This window comes from Coenobita brevimanus, chromosome 104, assembly GCF_032717465.1.
Source record: "Coenobita brevimanus isolate Jiangsu-jjx chromosome 104, ASM3271746v2, whole genome shotgun sequence".
Lineage (NCBI taxonomy): Eukaryota > Metazoa > Arthropoda > Malacostraca > Decapoda > Coenobitidae > Coenobita > Coenobita brevimanus.
This window is the reverse complement of record NC_137057.1, coordinates 44,844,971-44,862,153: the sequence shown is the minus strand read 5'-3', so window position 1 is coordinate 44,862,153 and position 17,183 is coordinate 44,844,971. Positions and strand designations below refer to the sequence as shown.

At 41.3% G+C, this 17,183-nt stretch overlaps 1 protein-coding gene across 2 annotated transcripts in view; it reads left to right on the top strand.

The window, feature by feature from the left end:
* The window catches only part of LOC145415985 (uncharacterized), a 50,254-nt gene extending 35,847 nt beyond the window's left edge, over positions 1 to 14,407 (top strand). For both annotated transcript variants that reach the window (XM_080285089.1, XM_080285088.1), the window contains 5 exons: positions 1,657 to 1,737; positions 3,568 to 3,675; positions 4,177 to 4,356; positions 8,575 to 8,778; positions 14,310 to 14,407. In XM_080285089.1, coding sequence (XP_080141215.1) covers positions 1,657 to 1,737; positions 3,568 to 3,675; positions 4,177 to 4,356; positions 8,575 to 8,777 — 572 coding nt within the window. In that variant the 3' untranslated portion in view covers position 8,778; positions 14,310 to 14,407. The remainder of the gene's footprint in view (positions 1 to 1,656; positions 1,738 to 3,567; positions 3,676 to 4,176; positions 4,357 to 8,574; positions 8,779 to 14,309) is intronic.
* Positions 14,408 to 17,183: the final 2,776 nt, after the last annotated feature.

The window sequence follows — 17,183 nt, the reverse complement described above, 5'->3', positions numbered from 1 at the left end:
ATCATCTAAATTTGAAACCAGTGGACTGCAGGTTGAAGTTACGCCACGCCTACGGTCCATCCTACTTCTTTCGTGGTCAGGGAGGGAGCTAGGGACGTTTATTCAACCAGTCAGTAAAGCCTCCCGGTTATGTAGGTGCCACCACATGAAGAGGTCCCTCCCCAACGTCAGTTCTTTTTCTATAAAGCTGTCAATCGCCATAGCATTACTTTTCCATGTTACACCATAGTTCACTTTTTAGTTATCAAAATGTGCAGTGAGGGGACAGGGTTAATGGAACTCACACTATATTCTTTTCACTTCCACCTGGCCTAAAATTGTCAACTCTCCAACCTGGCTGTTGAGTTGCAATAAACATGTCACAATATGATGCTAGGAAGGAAGAAGTGCCATGGAAAGTGTGAAATACAGGAAGTACAAAAAGCATAAGCGTACAGGAAGGCATTGCACTGGGGAAGGGGAAGGGATGTGCTCTGAAAATTCTCAAAGTTCCCCTGATTTCCAAATAAATACCACTAAATATGCATAGTACACAAATATACGGGTATGTAGGGTGGTTCGTAAATAGCCCTTCACTAGAAACACATGACGGTACTTTGTGTTGTGTGGGACGGCTCAGTTTGATGGTGTGGGAGTAAGTGTGGCAGTGGGAGCAGGAAATAAATAAAATGATGCAGGGTGGACATTGATACCGCTGAGCTTTATCTGCGGCACACTAGTAATAGCCCAGTGGATTGGAAGAGGAGCTTTATAATATATGTGCTGTACCACCCTGCATAGAAAAAAAAATTGTTCATATGTAAGTCAATTATATGCTTAAACTCTCGTGTTCAGACGGTGTTCGCATGAAAACTGACAGAGAGCAATGAATATGTAACAGAACACAACGAAAACAATTGATTCAGTTTACCAGCACACATTAAAGAAAAATACCTTAATGTTGCAAGGATTTGAATAGATTTTTAACTATAATTCATTCACCATTGGAAGAATCTGCCCTGAAAGATAGATATTTGCTCTGAAATAAAAGTTCTGCCCTAAACACGATACATTTTCCTAGTCCTGGGCGGAAGAGGGGGCAGCATCACCAGACCCCGTCCTCGCACGCCTATGTACGAGGGACAAATATCTGGGCCAAGTTAAGGTGAAAAGAGTTTTAAATTTAACTCGATATATCACTAATTTCTTTAAACTGCTTTTGCAATTTAGCATTTACTACTTTCAGTACTTTAAGATCCAATAAAAACATAATATTCTTTTTCATACTTATTTGCAACCCGGGTTTGTAATGGTGTATTGTTCTTCATTTTCTTCTCCTCTTCTTTTTCCTTCTCCTTCTTTTCCTCCTCCTTCTCTTCTCTTTCCTCCTCCTTCTCCTGTTCTTTTTCCTCCTCCTTCTCCTGTTCTCTTTCCTCCTCCTTCTCCTGTTCTCTTTCCTCCTCCTTCTCCTGTTCTCTTTCCTCCTCCTTCTCCTGTTCTCTTTCCTCCTCCTTCTCCTGTTCTCTTTCCTCCTCCTTCTCCTCTTCACTTTCCTCCCCCTCCTTCTTCTCCTCCTCTTCTTGTTCTATGGATCCCCTCCTCCCCGGATAAATCAGGTATTCGTAGTGGAGAAGTGCTAACCGTCAATACTGAAGCCGTACTCTTGGATTTCCTCAGAGGAGGAGAATGAGGCGCTGGTGAAGGATGTGCAGGAACTGAGGACCACCATGACGGAACTCAACACCAACCTTATCAACAGTAAGTAGCAGGAACACCAACAGTAACGGTAACATCAGTAACAAGTAACATCAACACTAATTGTAGCCTTATCAACAGTAGCAGAAAAATAATAAAAAAATAATAAGAACTTAATCAAGTGTAAGCAGATAACCTAATCAGCAGTAATAGTAATGCAATCAAAAATAAGTAACAGCAATAGTAACTGGAAGGAAAGTAACACTAACTCAGTCAACAATAACAGTAACTCAGCCAACTGTAACACAAACCCAATCAACAATTTACTTATAGACAGATATTGCCTGATTCCTACCTTCAAAGCTACTAATATTCCTATCTCTAAAACTATTGAAACTGTGTTTCACTTAACAATACCTTCAGGTGGACCTCTCATGTCAGATCACTTGCTAAAACCACTTCAAAGAAACTTGGATTATTGTACAGAGTCCATAACTTCTTCACTGACGAGCAGTTAGCTATAATTTACAAGAGTCACGTGCGCTCTCAGCTTGAATATTGCTCACCCTTGTGGAGTGGATGTGGAGAGGTTGCATTAAAACAACTTGACAGAATCCAGAACAAAAGTGTTGGAATTATTAATAACCCTACTACTACAAATGAACTACCTCCCCTACAAGTAAGAAGGAATGTTGCCTCCCTTGCATTATTTTACAGATGCTCAGACGAAGTTGCATCCATTGTGCCACCTTTCCATTCCTTCCCCTGCGCTACACGGGCATCTGGTAGCGCTCATGACTGGAATGCCACACAACCATATTGCAGAACTTTTGCCTATCAGAGTTCTTTTATTCCCCGAACTGTATCTCTTTGGATCTCGCTTCCCCAGAGTGTATTCCCCCCAAACTTCAACCTACAGCTGTTCAAGTCCAACTGTTGCAGATTTTTTATGAATGAAGGACACCTGTAATCTGGTGTATGGATTTTTTTTTAATTGTTTTTCCTTCCTCTGTTAATCTTCTAAAAAAAAAAAACCAGTAATAGTAACCCAATCAAGAGTAACAATAACCTAACCAACAATGAGTAACCACTGTAATTATCAGCAACAGTAACTTAATCAACAGCAACAATAACAGTGAAAGTTATCTAATCAACAGTAACAGTAGCTTAACACACTACAAGGTAACAATAACCCAATGAATAATAAGTAACAGTAACTTAATGAACAAGAACAGTAGCACAATGAATAATAAGTAACAGTGAAAGTGGCCATGTGGAGAGGATGAAGAGCGAAAGACTGACGAGGAGAGTGTATGTGAGTGAGGTGGGGAGGGGGAGAAGGAGGGGGAGGCCAAGGATGAGATGGAGGGTTGGAGTGGAGAGGTATATGAGAGAGGGGGGGGTGAGCTGAGAGCAGGGCAGTGAAATGGCGGGGGACAGGGCGACATGGAGGCGATTTGTTTGTGGCCACCTCTTGTGGGATTAAGGCGCCTGGCAATAGATAGATAGACAGAAAAGTAACCTAATCAGTAACAAAAATTGGCACTTTCTCGTCAACAGCAAAGTCAAAGTAGGCCGAGACGCTCAAAGTCAAGGTGTGTTTTTTCTTTGACTTCATATCAACTTTGACTTGAATTCCACTCGCGTTTCAGGCCAGACTCTTTAAAATCTAAGCATACTGGTCTAAGATAAATAAATCGTTTAGAGACAGCAAAAAAAAAAAAAAAAAAAAAAAAAAAAGCGGTTTTCATCATCATCGTCATCATCATTATCATCATCGTTTTCTTTCGTCACTTTTCTTCTTTCTTCTCTTCTTCCTCCTCTTCATCATCATCATTATTTTCTTCTTCTTCTTCTTCTACTTCCTCGTTATTTATTTATATATTTATTTAGTTACAGGATGCTATATGGCAGGGAGACTTTACAAGAACGGTGATCTCATCGTAAATGCCAACTGCAGTATAAGCATATGCCAACAAGGGGTACCACAGCCATACCAAGGTAAGAATCATCATCATCATCATCATTATGTACTGTATATTTTCACCTTCTCTGTCGTTTTTAACACCACAATTATTATTATCATCATCACTGTCATCTACCCATATTATTACCATCATTCTCTCTCTCTTTCTGTTACTGATTTCCGCCACCGTTTTAAAATTATGTTTTCCGTACCTCAGTTGGACACTCCTAAGCCCTGAGTGAATACCTTCCCCGTCACGGCGGGCACGCAGCACCTTCCCCCTTTCTTTTTCACATAGATCTATCCATTTTCTGGCCAGACATAAAATAATCGTCATTCTTGGTCTTTCCTACACACAAGTAAACTCTGGCACTGTCTTCCCCAGTCTGTCTCTCCCCCTGCCTACGACCCCAAGTCTTTGATCGCAATATGTCCGGCATCATCATGACGGCGCCTCTCTCCATCTCCGCCGTAAGTTGAGTAAAGTCGTCTGAAAGTTCCAGGAATAAAAGCATTTGCATTTTAAACCCCACCAGGTATCTCGGCTCCCAACGTGTGCTTCTCTGAGCTAGTCAAGAAGAAGTGCATTCACCTCGAACCAACTCGCTTGACGTGGGCGGCCGCTCGAACGAACTGCCGGAAAAACGGAGGTGATTTGTTCGTGGCTGGGGACCTGAGTGGCGCCCTGCAGTACCTAAGGGAACACAGTGTCAGTGGTAAGGCTTCTACCGTTGTTTTCTCTGAGGGAACTGATTCTCACAGCTTGAATACTAAGTTGTGGTTGCATGAAATTCGATGAGCCTGTGTTTTATGGTGGCAATGAGTCTCCTTGGTTACTAGTCAGACTCATCATTGAGTCTGACTTGTAGCAACACGTTTGGTCATCAACTGAACTGAAAAGTTAGGTGAAAGTTTTGGCGATGAAGCGGCGTGGTGATGAAACTGTTTGGTGTTGAAGGACAGAGAGGAGGACAAGGCCAGTGTCAATGGGAGGCCCTTAAGCTATCCATGCCATATAGGAACGGAGGGAAAATAAAGGCCGGAAGCAAAAAGGAAATAAAAAAAAGGGTGGACAGATGAGATTAGCACAGTAAGGAGAGAAAGACTGGAGACAGAAAGGCCCCTCTTAGTTTCCTCGTACGACAGGCTAGGATACTGGGGAAATATTCTTCCCTCCTCCACCCCACACCAGGGAGGAGGGGGGGGGGTTTCATAGAATCGTTTCAGTGAAAAGAAGAATCGTTTCTGTGAAAAGAAAAGTTATGAGGATTTTGCTAAGAGTCAACATGAATTTAAATCTGAGTAATATAGCTAGGAATCACTCGCCCTTTATTCAAAGTGCTGGATTCGGCCCTGATAACCCCTCAGTCTCTTCCTGACTTAACAGTACTGGCAGCTAATAGCAATAAGGAGAAAAAAAAGACATAACATTAAACGTTTTAACCCATTTCATCCAAGGACTCTCTCTACTATTCTTGTTATCTTTGGAGGCTATATTCTTGGGGATTTTTAGAGCTGGAGAGGTTAGATGAAACCTCTTTAACAGACTAAAATGCATAAAATCATCTGGAGGCAGGAAGAAGGTTCAGTCAGACCTCGTGGGACAGATTTTAGTAAAATGTTTGCTAAAAAGAGAGTTATTTGTAATCAATGATTCCAGCCAATGTTTTATTCTAGTGTTATTCTCTGCAGTTTGACATGAAGTTTATATATATATATATATATATATATATATATATATATATATATATATATATATATATATATATATATATTATACCGTATGTAAAGTTATTTCTTCTCATGAAACTATCCGATGTATGGGATTTTTTGAAATGAGAACTTTCCTTAAAAAAAGAAAATGTCTTTATTGTATCAGCATTTTTACAGGGCGATGTAACTTAAACTATCACTTCAGTTACTTGTAGATTTGAGAAATCTGCATTTTGGAAAGTTTTGTGTAACCTGGATGTGGGAGAACGTGACAAACAACCATTTCATTCATCCTTATTGTCGTCCAGCTGATGCATAAGCATGAAGAAAATCGAATAATTTTTAGTTGGTATTTTTATCCCTGGGTGGTGCAAAATATGTAGGATGAGAAACAAGGAATCAAAAGCCTTTCCTTATTGAAAACCCTAAGTTACGAAGATTGAACGAGTGGGCCCTTCATTTATTGTTTTCTTCAAACATTTCTGCATGAAAGAAAATGTCAATTCACCTTCTCAATCTCGCATAAACGAACGAGAGATAATAATAACGATCTTGTAGGGGAGAAATCCTATGGGGTGGAGGTGGGGGATGAGGAATTGAACGAGAAGTTCTGGAGAGACTTGTATGAAACTTCGCCGGGTGACACACACCAATATCTAAAAGGTATGCACAAAATATAAGTGTCTTCTTCAACATCATGCTTTATTAGTTAACTCTAGCCTACACATCATGTTGGTAAAATCCTTTCATGAATGGGACACCTCAACTTCCATAGTAAAGAAATAAATTGGCTTGTGATATCAAAGGAAAGAATTAAGAGAATTTGACTGGGCATCTGCTTTCCAAGATAAAGACTGTGAAGGAACTCTGACAAGAATCATTGACGGATACTAAGAAATATGTGAAGCTGATGTACCCAGAAAGTGTATATATAAACAAAAAAGGCAAATGCCAAAATGTAGACGCGTCCTAATGAGGAAGAAAAGCCTCTGCAAGACCGAACTAGCCATAAAGCCTCCCCCACACACAGCTGTCAAAACATACAGTATTAGGCTCTTCGGGTAAATGGATATAATATAACCAGTCCCTTGAAGAACAGAGAAGAGAAAACTTACAGGCAGTCAAAGTATTAAAGAAACATCAAAGTTTTACTTCTCATGCAAACAAGACGTGAATGACTGTAGGCTACTTGCATCATCTATCTGTACACAAGAAGATGGTAAAGGGTATTCTGAGAACCAGCAAAAATGGAACAGATACTTGAGGCATAGTATGAGAATGTTTTCAGTGTCTCAGACAGACAGGGTAGTGGGTGATCCAGCTGATATTTTCCTCAAGAAACTGCAAACCTTACAATTCCGATCCTGACAAATTTCGAGCCGGAAACAGATGAAAATTTTTTGCCACTAATGCAGTATATCCACACTCAGCAGCAGGCTCAGATGGCTTCAGTACAACATTTTCGAAAGCCTGCAAAAGTGAGCTGCCCCTACCACCGAAATTAGTGGCGGCTACACAGGCACTGTAGTCACACCCCTGAAGGAGGGAATAGTGACCACAATCTACAAAGAGGGGTAGTAAGGGATTGGCCAAGGACTACCGACTTGTGACACTAATGACCTTTCACTTTGTGAAAATACCTGAAAGTGTCACTAGAGACAGACTACCAAGACATCTGGAGATCACTGCCTTTAACGAATGCCAACATGATTTCATAAAAGATAGATCCTGCCTGTCACAGTTACCCCCACACCAAGAGGCTGTACTAAAGGATGTCAGTAAGGACAAAAATGTCGACGTCATCTACGTAGATTTTGCTAAGGCATTTCGACAAAGTTGACTATGGAATCATCCCCTCTCAATGCCAGGATCTCGGCATCGGAGAAAATCCTGGGACGTGGATGCACAGTTTCCTGAAGGGAAGGAAGCAAAGGGTAACAGTCCTGGGTCACTTTTCAGAACCACTTGATGTAGAAAGCAGACTTCCGCAGTGGTTCGTATTGGGATCACTTTTATCTTTACTTATGACTGGAGACATAGAAGCTGAACTCCACAACTCCAAAGCTACCTCTTTTGCTGAGGATATTAGGATCAAGAGGAAGATCGAGACAGATGATGATGTGGGCCTGATACAAGAAGACCAAGACTGGCCAGATATATAAAACATAGGACAAATGAGGACAAGTTTGAACTGATGAGATATGAACACCTACAGGATATCAAACATGCCACCAGCTACCGGGTCCTTTGAGCTAAACACTGAATCAAAAGAACATGAGGGATCTTGGAGTAGCCATGAGTGCAGATGCATCTTTTACTCATCATATAAATTAACTGTACAAACAACCAGAAGACTAACTGAGAACATTCCACACACGTGAGGGGTCCTACACGTTGGCTCTTTGAAAAGTTTTGGTCCTTCTTAGGCTGGAATACTGCTGCCGACTCTGGTCACCCTACAGACGAGGTGACATCATAAAGACAAAAGTCCTACAGAGAAGTTCCACGAGTAGAATCTGGGGTCTGCAAAACATGGATTTCTGGAAGAGGCTGAGGAAACTGAAACTATGCTCTCTGCAAAGAAGTCAAGAACATTCATTATCTTTGTGATATATGTGTGAAAGATCCAGGAAAGGATTACTCCTAACACTGAAAAAACAAACATTCACCCAAGAAGAGATTGGCTGCTACATCAAGAAGACAGAGGCCACATTCCAGAGGACGGAAAGCACCATGCACAGTTGCTTAAAAATAAAAGGCTCTCGTCTATTTAATGTTATGCCAAAGGTCATCAGGAACTGTCGGAGGTCACAAGTGACTTCCACTCCGGCTGAACAAGTGTCTGGAAACAGTACCTGACGTGCCCCCAACACCAGGGTACCCAACATTACAAATAACTCAGCCATTACCCTTCAAAGTGCTATAGAAGTAGAGCTGCCTGGCCACAAAGGAGGGCCACCTTAGCTGCCTTCAGTGAGGATGATTTTCGACGAAGTAAACAAAGCAAGTCATAACGGGTGACTAGACGTGGGAAGGTCTTGGTGGGTGAGGAGTGGGAGCGCTGATCATAATAATTGATTGAGTCCATATGGATTTTCTAAGCAATAGGAAAAATTTAAGTAAAAAAAAAAAGCTGATCTAAAAATAACCTCCTGAGGTTTGGCTTGCCCAATTAAACATATATCATAGGCATAAGCAGTTTAATATTTTTGTCCCATCAGAGGCGTGGATCGGCGCCAGAAGCAGACAGTGGATTGACGGTCGGCCGATATCTACGGAAGCTTGGTGGCCGGAGGAGCCTAACGGAGGGTACCGCGCCTGCGTGTGGGCGGGGTGTGGCGAGGGGAGCAGGGCGGGTGTTGGTGATGGCCGTTGTTCGGTCCGCTCCCCTTCCCTATGCCAGATCGGGACGTCTTTCTCTTGAGGTAGGCGAGAGAAGGCATGTGAGAGGTGGTACAGCCATGAGCAAAGGTTCGCCGACAATAATTTACCAGCACTGTTTCCTGCTTTACATATTTCTCTTTCCTACACACAACAGGGAGAATCCTTCCTTCTCATACTATATTGTTTGTGTTTCATATTGCTGTCACATTGATATAGTTCATGTAATACCTACCACTGCCACAGCTGCCATAGAAGTGTCGGCTAACTTTTGTAACATGGCCATAGCCGATGGGGGGTGGAGGGAGAAAGGTCCGGTCCCCCATTTTCTATAATATGATGAATGGGAGGGTAACCCATTAGTAATCTACTTATGCATTAATTCAGATATTAATGACTGTTTCCTGTGTTAATTCCTTTACTGTTTAACACTAAATATATTGTTTATTAATCCAGGTACTGTTATAATGCTTTCCAAAATAATATGCTGGGCGAAAAGGTAGCCATTTACTATCTATCTATCTATTACCAGACGCCTTAATCCCTTATACGGGATGGACACAAACAAATCGCCTCCACGTCACCTTGTCCCCCGCCATTTCACTGCCCTGCTCCCAGTTCACATCCCCTTCTCTCATATACCTCTCCACTCCATTCCTCCATCTCACCCTTGGCCTTCCCTTCCCTCTCTCCCCCTCCACCTCACTCACATACACTCTCCTCGTCAGTCTCTCACTCTCCATCCTTTCCACATGGCCAACTACATCAGTGTGTTTCTCCTAATGCTTCCTAACACATCTATATCCACACCACAACACCCCTTCGCATCCTCATTTGTCAGTCTGTCTCTCCATGTGACTCCACAGGCTCCTCTCAAATAACTCATTTCCACTGCTCTCACTCTTGACTTGTGTCCTTCCAACAACGTCCAAGCTTCACTTCCATACGTCAGAGTTGGTATCACACCGTCATGTAATAACTTTTTCACATCCATGCTCACTTAACTGTTTCTTATCAGTGCCTTCAAGGAACCAGCAACCTCTCTTCCTTGTTGTACCCTTTCAAGCACTTCACCCTCCAAACTTCCATGCTTACTCATCACACTACCCAAGTACTTAAACGTACTCACATTTTCCATTTCCTTTCACTACCCAAGTACTTAAACGTACTCATATTTTCCATTTTCTCATCATCCAACCTCGCTGTACATTCACTGACTTCACCTCCCTCGAAGACCATAACTTTACTCTTCCCTACATTCACCTTTATATTCTTTTTCTTACACACTCTTTCAAACTTATCCACCAAGCCTTGCATCTCCTCTCCGTCTTCACTTAATAACACAGTATCATCAGCAAACAACAGTACAGGGAGTTTCCAAATACTGCCCTCTCTCATTAGGGCCACTCCAACATCCACTGCCCTAAATGTATCTCTTTTATAACCCCATCCATATATAGAATGAACAACCATGGAGACATGACACATCCCTGTTTCAACCCAACCTTCAAATAGAAAAACTCACTCAGTTCACTATCCACAAGCACTGCGTCCTTAGCACCATCATACATACTCTTCACAGCATTCAACAACTTCCCATCTACTCCATATATTCTTAATATTTTCCACAATCTTTGTCTATCCACCCTGTCATATGTTTTCTCCAAATCCATGAAGGCCGCATACAACTTCTTTCCCCTCTCTAGACAATTTTCCACTAAAGATCCAAGAATGAATATCTGATCTACACAACCTCTTCCCTTCCTAAAGCCTCCCTGTTTTTCTCCAACTAATTCCTCTGTTATTTCCCTAACTCTGTCAATAAGTATCCTACCGTATACTTTTCCTATTACACTAAGAAGACAAATACCCCTATGATTACCACACACTTCTTTTTCCCCTACCCTTTGTACAGTGCAAGGGAATAATTATACCTGACTTCCGATCATCTGGGACTCTACCTTCCTCCCAGGCCAATCTGCACATCTTCCACATCCATTCTACTACTATCTCTCCCCCATGCTTCAGCATTTCACCACACACTCCATCAATTCCTGGGGCTTTCCCCATTTTGATTTTCTTCATTGCTTCCACAACTTCTATCCTACTGATTCCTTCCTGTCTTCTCACCTCCCTTCTTCTCCCAGCCATTCCCCAGCCACTTATACCCGCATTACTTTTCATTCTCCATGTTCAATTCCTTAAAGTGTTCTCTCCATCTGCTCACTTTTTCTCCCTTCTTAACTAGTAATCTACCATTTTTGTCTTTCACTCCCTTACTAACTTCATTGCCACCCTGTCTGACTCTCTTTACCTCTTTCCAGAACATTTTCTTACATTCCCTCCACTTTACACTCAAATTCCTCATCCACCCTCTTCTTACTCTCCCTTGCTAATCTTTTCACCTCTCTCTTCCTTTCTACATATAACTCTCTCTTTCATCTCTCAACTTCTTCCACGCCCCTATTTCTCATCCATTCATTATATGTTTTTTTCTTTTCTGCCACAGCCTGTCTCTCCTCTTCATTCCACCATGCTATTCCTTGCACTCCCTTTCGTCTTCTCTTCACCCCACACACCACCTCACATGCTGCACATATTTCCTCTGAGAATATCTTGCACACACCTTTCACTTCCCCCATCTGCTCCAGTTCGTATTTACCCAATATTTCCTCCACTTCTCTCTTCTATTCTGCCTTTTTCTCATCCTCTTGTAAGCTTTCCACTCTCCTTACATTTACTCCTTCCTCCCGTCCTTCCCTTCTATTTCTCCATTTTACTTGGTCCTTGATTCTGACCACCACGTGGTGGTGATCAGAAAGTCCACTCCCCCTATTTGTGTATTTATTCGGGTATTAATGATTGCTAGAGGTAGGGGTAGATGGAGAGTGTGAGGTGGTATCGTGGGGGTAGCGTGGGAGAGTGGAAGGGGTCGTGGCAGCTTAATTCCATTCTGTGTACCATTTTTGCACCTTTTCTTTTCCAGGAACGACTATAGGTTAGGTTAGGTTGGTTGTCCTAGTACCAAGTAAAGTTAGTCTGTTAGTTAGGTTAATCTGTTAGGTTAGGCTAGTTGAAGTTAGATAGAGTAAAAAAAAAAAAGAAAGAATGATCATCCGGGAAAAATCAAACATAGCTTGTAGTGTCAAAATGACATAGAAAACGGAAATCTGCTCCCCCGTCCTCCCCACCCCCGACTCTCTACTGTACAAGAAGATACTGACGATGTAATTTATGGCTGTATTTCGTTGCGTGAGGTGTCGTAACACCTCTTCCTAACCTATTTATTTTGCGTATTGCGACTAAGTGTACCCTTGAATGCAATTTGAATATATCGACACAGCTTCCATAAGTAACAGGAGTATTAAGGTGTGACAGGCAAAATAAGTCGCTTAGGAAGAAGTGTTGAGAAAGCTCGGAAGTGAACATGAAGGTACTAATTCAGTCATTTATTTACATTCCTATTTTTTCATTCCTATATATTTATTCCTATTTATTAATTTATTATTTAACACCAGATACATGTTTTTTTTTTTTTTCATTAATTTAGACACGTAGTACTCTCCAAACAGCTGTCTCTTAAGAATAATGACAGCCAAAAATCTGCTCCCCCCCCCCCCGATAATAAAATCCTTACTCCGCCCCTACGTGATACACTTAGGGTCAGAAGTTCTGGTACTACCATTATGTTCGTCACTTTCCTCCCTGGCACATTATTCATCTACAGCCAGACGCCTTAAGCCTGTAAAGGGAGGCCACAGACAAATCGCCTTCATGTTTTCCTGTCCTCTGCAGTTTGCTTGCTCCCCCTCCAGCTCACACTCCCCTCTCACATATATCTTTCCACTCCATCCCTCCATCTCATTCTCGGTCTCCTGCTCCCCCTTTCCCTCTCCACCTCACTCACATACATTCTTCTAGTCAGTCTCTCATTTTCCATCCTCTACAAGAGAGAATAATGCACACGTCACTTTCCTCTCTAACACATTGTATCAGAGAGTATCAGAGAGAATCATCGGCTGGTAGGATCATATCAAGTCTCTCTCAGCTTAGAAATATTATCTGGCTGGGAGAAGTGTGAAGTAGAAGAGGTGAAACATTAGCCAAACTTTTGTCCCCGACTGTACATCACGTGTCTTGTACTCTCAATAGAGGTATAAAAATTACTGACACTACTTTTACGAGACATTTTCCTCATTCTGCATAAAATGATTCTAGACGGTAGCAGCAGCAGCAGCAGCAGTAGTAATAGTAGTAGTAGTAATAGTAGTAGTAGTAGTAGTAGTAGTAGTAGTACAGTAGTAGTAGTAGTAGGTCATTATTATAGTTCTTATTATTGGTGATAATAGTATTAGTATTAATAGTAGAGAGTAGTGGTTGTATAGTAGTAGCTGCAACCCCAGGCTTATCTGAAACATTAGCCTGGTGGACAGTAGTTTTAAGCTCCCCTCCTGCAGTCCACCATCCTCCTTTCGGGGGAGAGGGAAGTAGTTGAGGGACGTTTGTATAACCAGGCAGTTGAGCTGCCTGGTTATATTGGGGCCGCCACGTGAAAGCGTCCCTCTCCAGCACTACGACTGGAGGTAACAAGGGCGATTAATAGAACCTCATCATACTAAAGAGGTAAATAATTTCTTTCATCTTCTGCATACAGTTTTGTCAACTCTAGAGAAACTCTTTGTAGTAACGGGGTTAGAATTAGCCTCCACTGACCCATTGACAACTGATATCATTTTCTCCCTTGGTGGAGTAAATTCGTCTGCAGGTAGGTAGGAGAATGGCAGTACAAAATGTGTCACCCGAACTGTAGAACTTATTGGATATTTGTTGTCATTCCTTCACTACGAGTTTTTTTTTTTTGTTCCCTAAGCTGAAAATAATCGTCAAGCAGTACTACATTTTTTTTTTTTTCACCTTAACCTGACCTAGATTTCCGTCCTTTTGCAGCTTAGGTCACGTAGGACAACGGAGGAAAATGACGATACTGTGTCTCTGCATCTTTTCCATAGCACTTCTTTGTGACTAGCATCATACTATTTAGTGTTAATGTATAGTTGCAGCCCAGCATTGGAGGTGCAGGGATAGAAATTTTAGATCAGGTTACAGTAAAATCAGCACAGAAACAATAAAAAAGGTCTAACGCTAAATAATTTGATGGAGATTATTTCTAACCACTTCACCTTGCACGGTCTACTCTAAGCCAAGCAGAACCATTGGGCAGCAGCAAGAGTTAGAATTAATAAGACATCCCAGTATACGTAAAGAGTTAGAGATAAAGAGTTATGGTACATTCTTAGTGGATCACCCCATTTTTAGGTGCAACAAAAATGATGATGATGATGATGATTATGATGGTGATGATGATGTTAGTAGTAGCTGTAGTCCCAGGTTCATCTGAAACGTGAACCCAGTAGATTGCTTGAGGGACGTTTGTATACCTAGGCAGCTCCACCTCCCGGTCTTATCAGTGCCACTGTGTGAAGGCATCCTCACCGGCACCGATGATTTTAGAAGTAGTGCTTTAAAATACAAAAGGAAAGTTCCGTGTTTTTACTGCTCTTTATTGCCATTCCAGTGCCTGCTGCTCACACGGTAATTCTAGAGGACAGAAAGTGACCGTGTTCCTGTTTCAAGTTCCAACCACGCCCACCATTGCCACCACCACTACCACTACTGCCACCATCTCCAGCCACAGCTACTACTACTAGTACCACCTCCCCCACTACCACCACCACTGTTTCTACCACTGCCACCACTTCCAACAACCACCAGCAGTCACCACCACCATTACTGCTAACACCACAACCACTGGCACCACTTTTCACTCGTAGCTACCAAAGAGTGGCAGTGGAGGTGATGGCAGTACGGGAAAGGCACCATGGACCCTGGTGTCCTGGAACGCTACGTGCCTCTAATCCTTTGGCTGTACTGTAAAACTGCGTCCGCGTGGTGGGTGTTATATTTTGAGCTGTGTGTGTGTGTGTGTGTGTGTGTGTGTGTGTGTGTGTGTGTGTGTGTGAATACAATGACTCAAAACGTTTTCGTTTTCGTCTGATATTAACTAAACGTGATGGAAGACTTGAGGGCTAATTCAGGAGGGAATCTGTTGTTTCAGAGACCAGTATGTCAAAAGTCAAGGCAGCAGGGCTGGGTCATAAACTGACCTAGCAAACTCAACTTGTACAGCACATTCTTGATCCAATTTAGACCAAACGTATGGAAATGGGTGAGGGTAGGTAAGAATGTAGTAATTCAGTTTTGAGAATAGTAAAAGATGAAGGTCACAGGGGAAGATCGAAGTTTGACCCGTGTGAATTTTTATTAACAAAATAAACAGTTTTCATACAATTTTAGCCAAACTTTGTGGAAGGGTTGAGGGCAGGACAAGGAGTAAATCCATTAAGAACAATAGGCCAAAGGTTAAGGTCTAATGAAAGCTTTTAACCGATTTACACCAAACTTTGGGGAAAGTTAAGTGTGAGGAAAGAACAGAGATATTCAGTTTTGAGAAGAACCAGTCAAAGGTCAAGATCAAACTTCGATCCATGTGTCTGTGTGTGAACAAAATGACTAAGACAGTTCTGAATCAAACTTGTTGGATGAGCTGAGGATCATCTAAGAGGTTGACCTATTGCCTTTGGGAACAACAGGACAAAGATCAAAGTCATTCAGCAAAGTCAACTTAAGCAGTTTATATTCGATGTAGACTAATCTTTAGGAGAGAATTCAGGTTAAAACAAGTACAAAGAAATTAGATTTTTAGAACAATGAGTCAAAGGTCAGGATGGCTGGGCAAAGCTAACTCAAATGATTCTGATATAATATGAACCAAAATAGGTGGAAATGTTAAGGGTTAGGCAAGACTGAAGAATCTTGATTTTGAGAGCAATCTGGGGAATGTCAAGATCACAATGCAAAACCAAATATTTCTCCCTAAGATCAGTTGCTGGAAGTAGGTGTTGCCCTCACTGAATGCTCCACTGTTGTTATTATCATCATCATTAATATTATTATTATTATTATTATTATTATTATTATTATAACTACCACTACTTCTACTAGTGCTTCTGCTACTACTACTACTACTACTACTACTGTTAAAACAACAACAACAACTACTACTACTACTACGACTACTTCTATTATTATTACTATCATTATTATATTATTATTATTATTATTATTATCATTATTATTATTATTATTATTATATACACCACTTTCTCCCCTCCTCCAATATCCGTCCACTTTCCTCTCCCCCTGTCCCAGGTTCATCTCTCATCTGACAATACCTAAGTGTTTTTATGACATCCAGGTAATGACATTTAAGTAAACATTACTTCCAAACTCAAGAATTTCTTTCTGATCAACCTTGATGCAGTTTTTAATAAATGTAATCACAATTTACTTAAGATCAGCAGAAATCTAGTGTTAGGGAGCATTAACTGGAGCTATAAACAAGGAAGACAACTGAAGGCACTTACATTATCTAATTTCTTGGCAGCAGTGAATACCAAGTACAGTATTGACACAGTTCATTGAGGTTGCCCTTATTTTATGTGTTACTGCCCTTCTAATGTACCAGTCACATATGAAATTCAGAACTTGAAGTAAGGTACACCAAGTAAACGTCAGTGTTAAGGCAATATAAAGTTACAAAGCAGCTAACCAACAAAAACTACATGTAATATACTAAGCAGCAAAAATACAGGAACACCAAGATAGCTAGTTTGCTGATTGTCTTCGGGCATCCACTCTACGAACTGTTGAAGGAAAAGGATTACTCAGAAAACGGTGCCTCAGGAATATGATAAGAAACTCTGTGACCCAAGATGCTTGATATTATCTCATGGCTCCCCAAAAAGCATTCTATGGCACCGCATGGGGCCATAGCCCCCAACTTGGGAACCACTGAAATGGGAAATGAAGGGAGGAATAAAGATGGCCCCAGTTATTTGTAGCCTAAAAACTGCATTACATCTTAGTCCACCTCAGGACTCTTAACGAACCTCTATGATGCAAAGCGGGTATTGGGTTAAAATAAAATTTAATACTGAATCGAGCACTTAAACAAGAATGATAATATTAAGGAGAAAGAAACAGCTGCAAAAACACCCACCTTTACTTACACATTAATATGCGAGTAGTTCTTAAAGCATATGAACACACAGCCACATATCACACGGTACTGAATATAAGATGAAAACTTATAAAGGTGACACACCATACATGAGTCAATGATGCTTCCTCTTTCCTTTTGATCTACAGTAGGCTTACCAAACGTCCCTGTCTGACAGTGATAGTCCCAGTTTTCATCTCTTATCAAGGAAGCCTGGTTAGTTTTTCACGTCCAAGGGAAGCAAAAGGAATGTAAAGTTAAGTATTATTACTAGTACTATTTTTCATTGCTAATTTATGGTTCCCAGTTGGATGGAAGAGCGACGCGTCT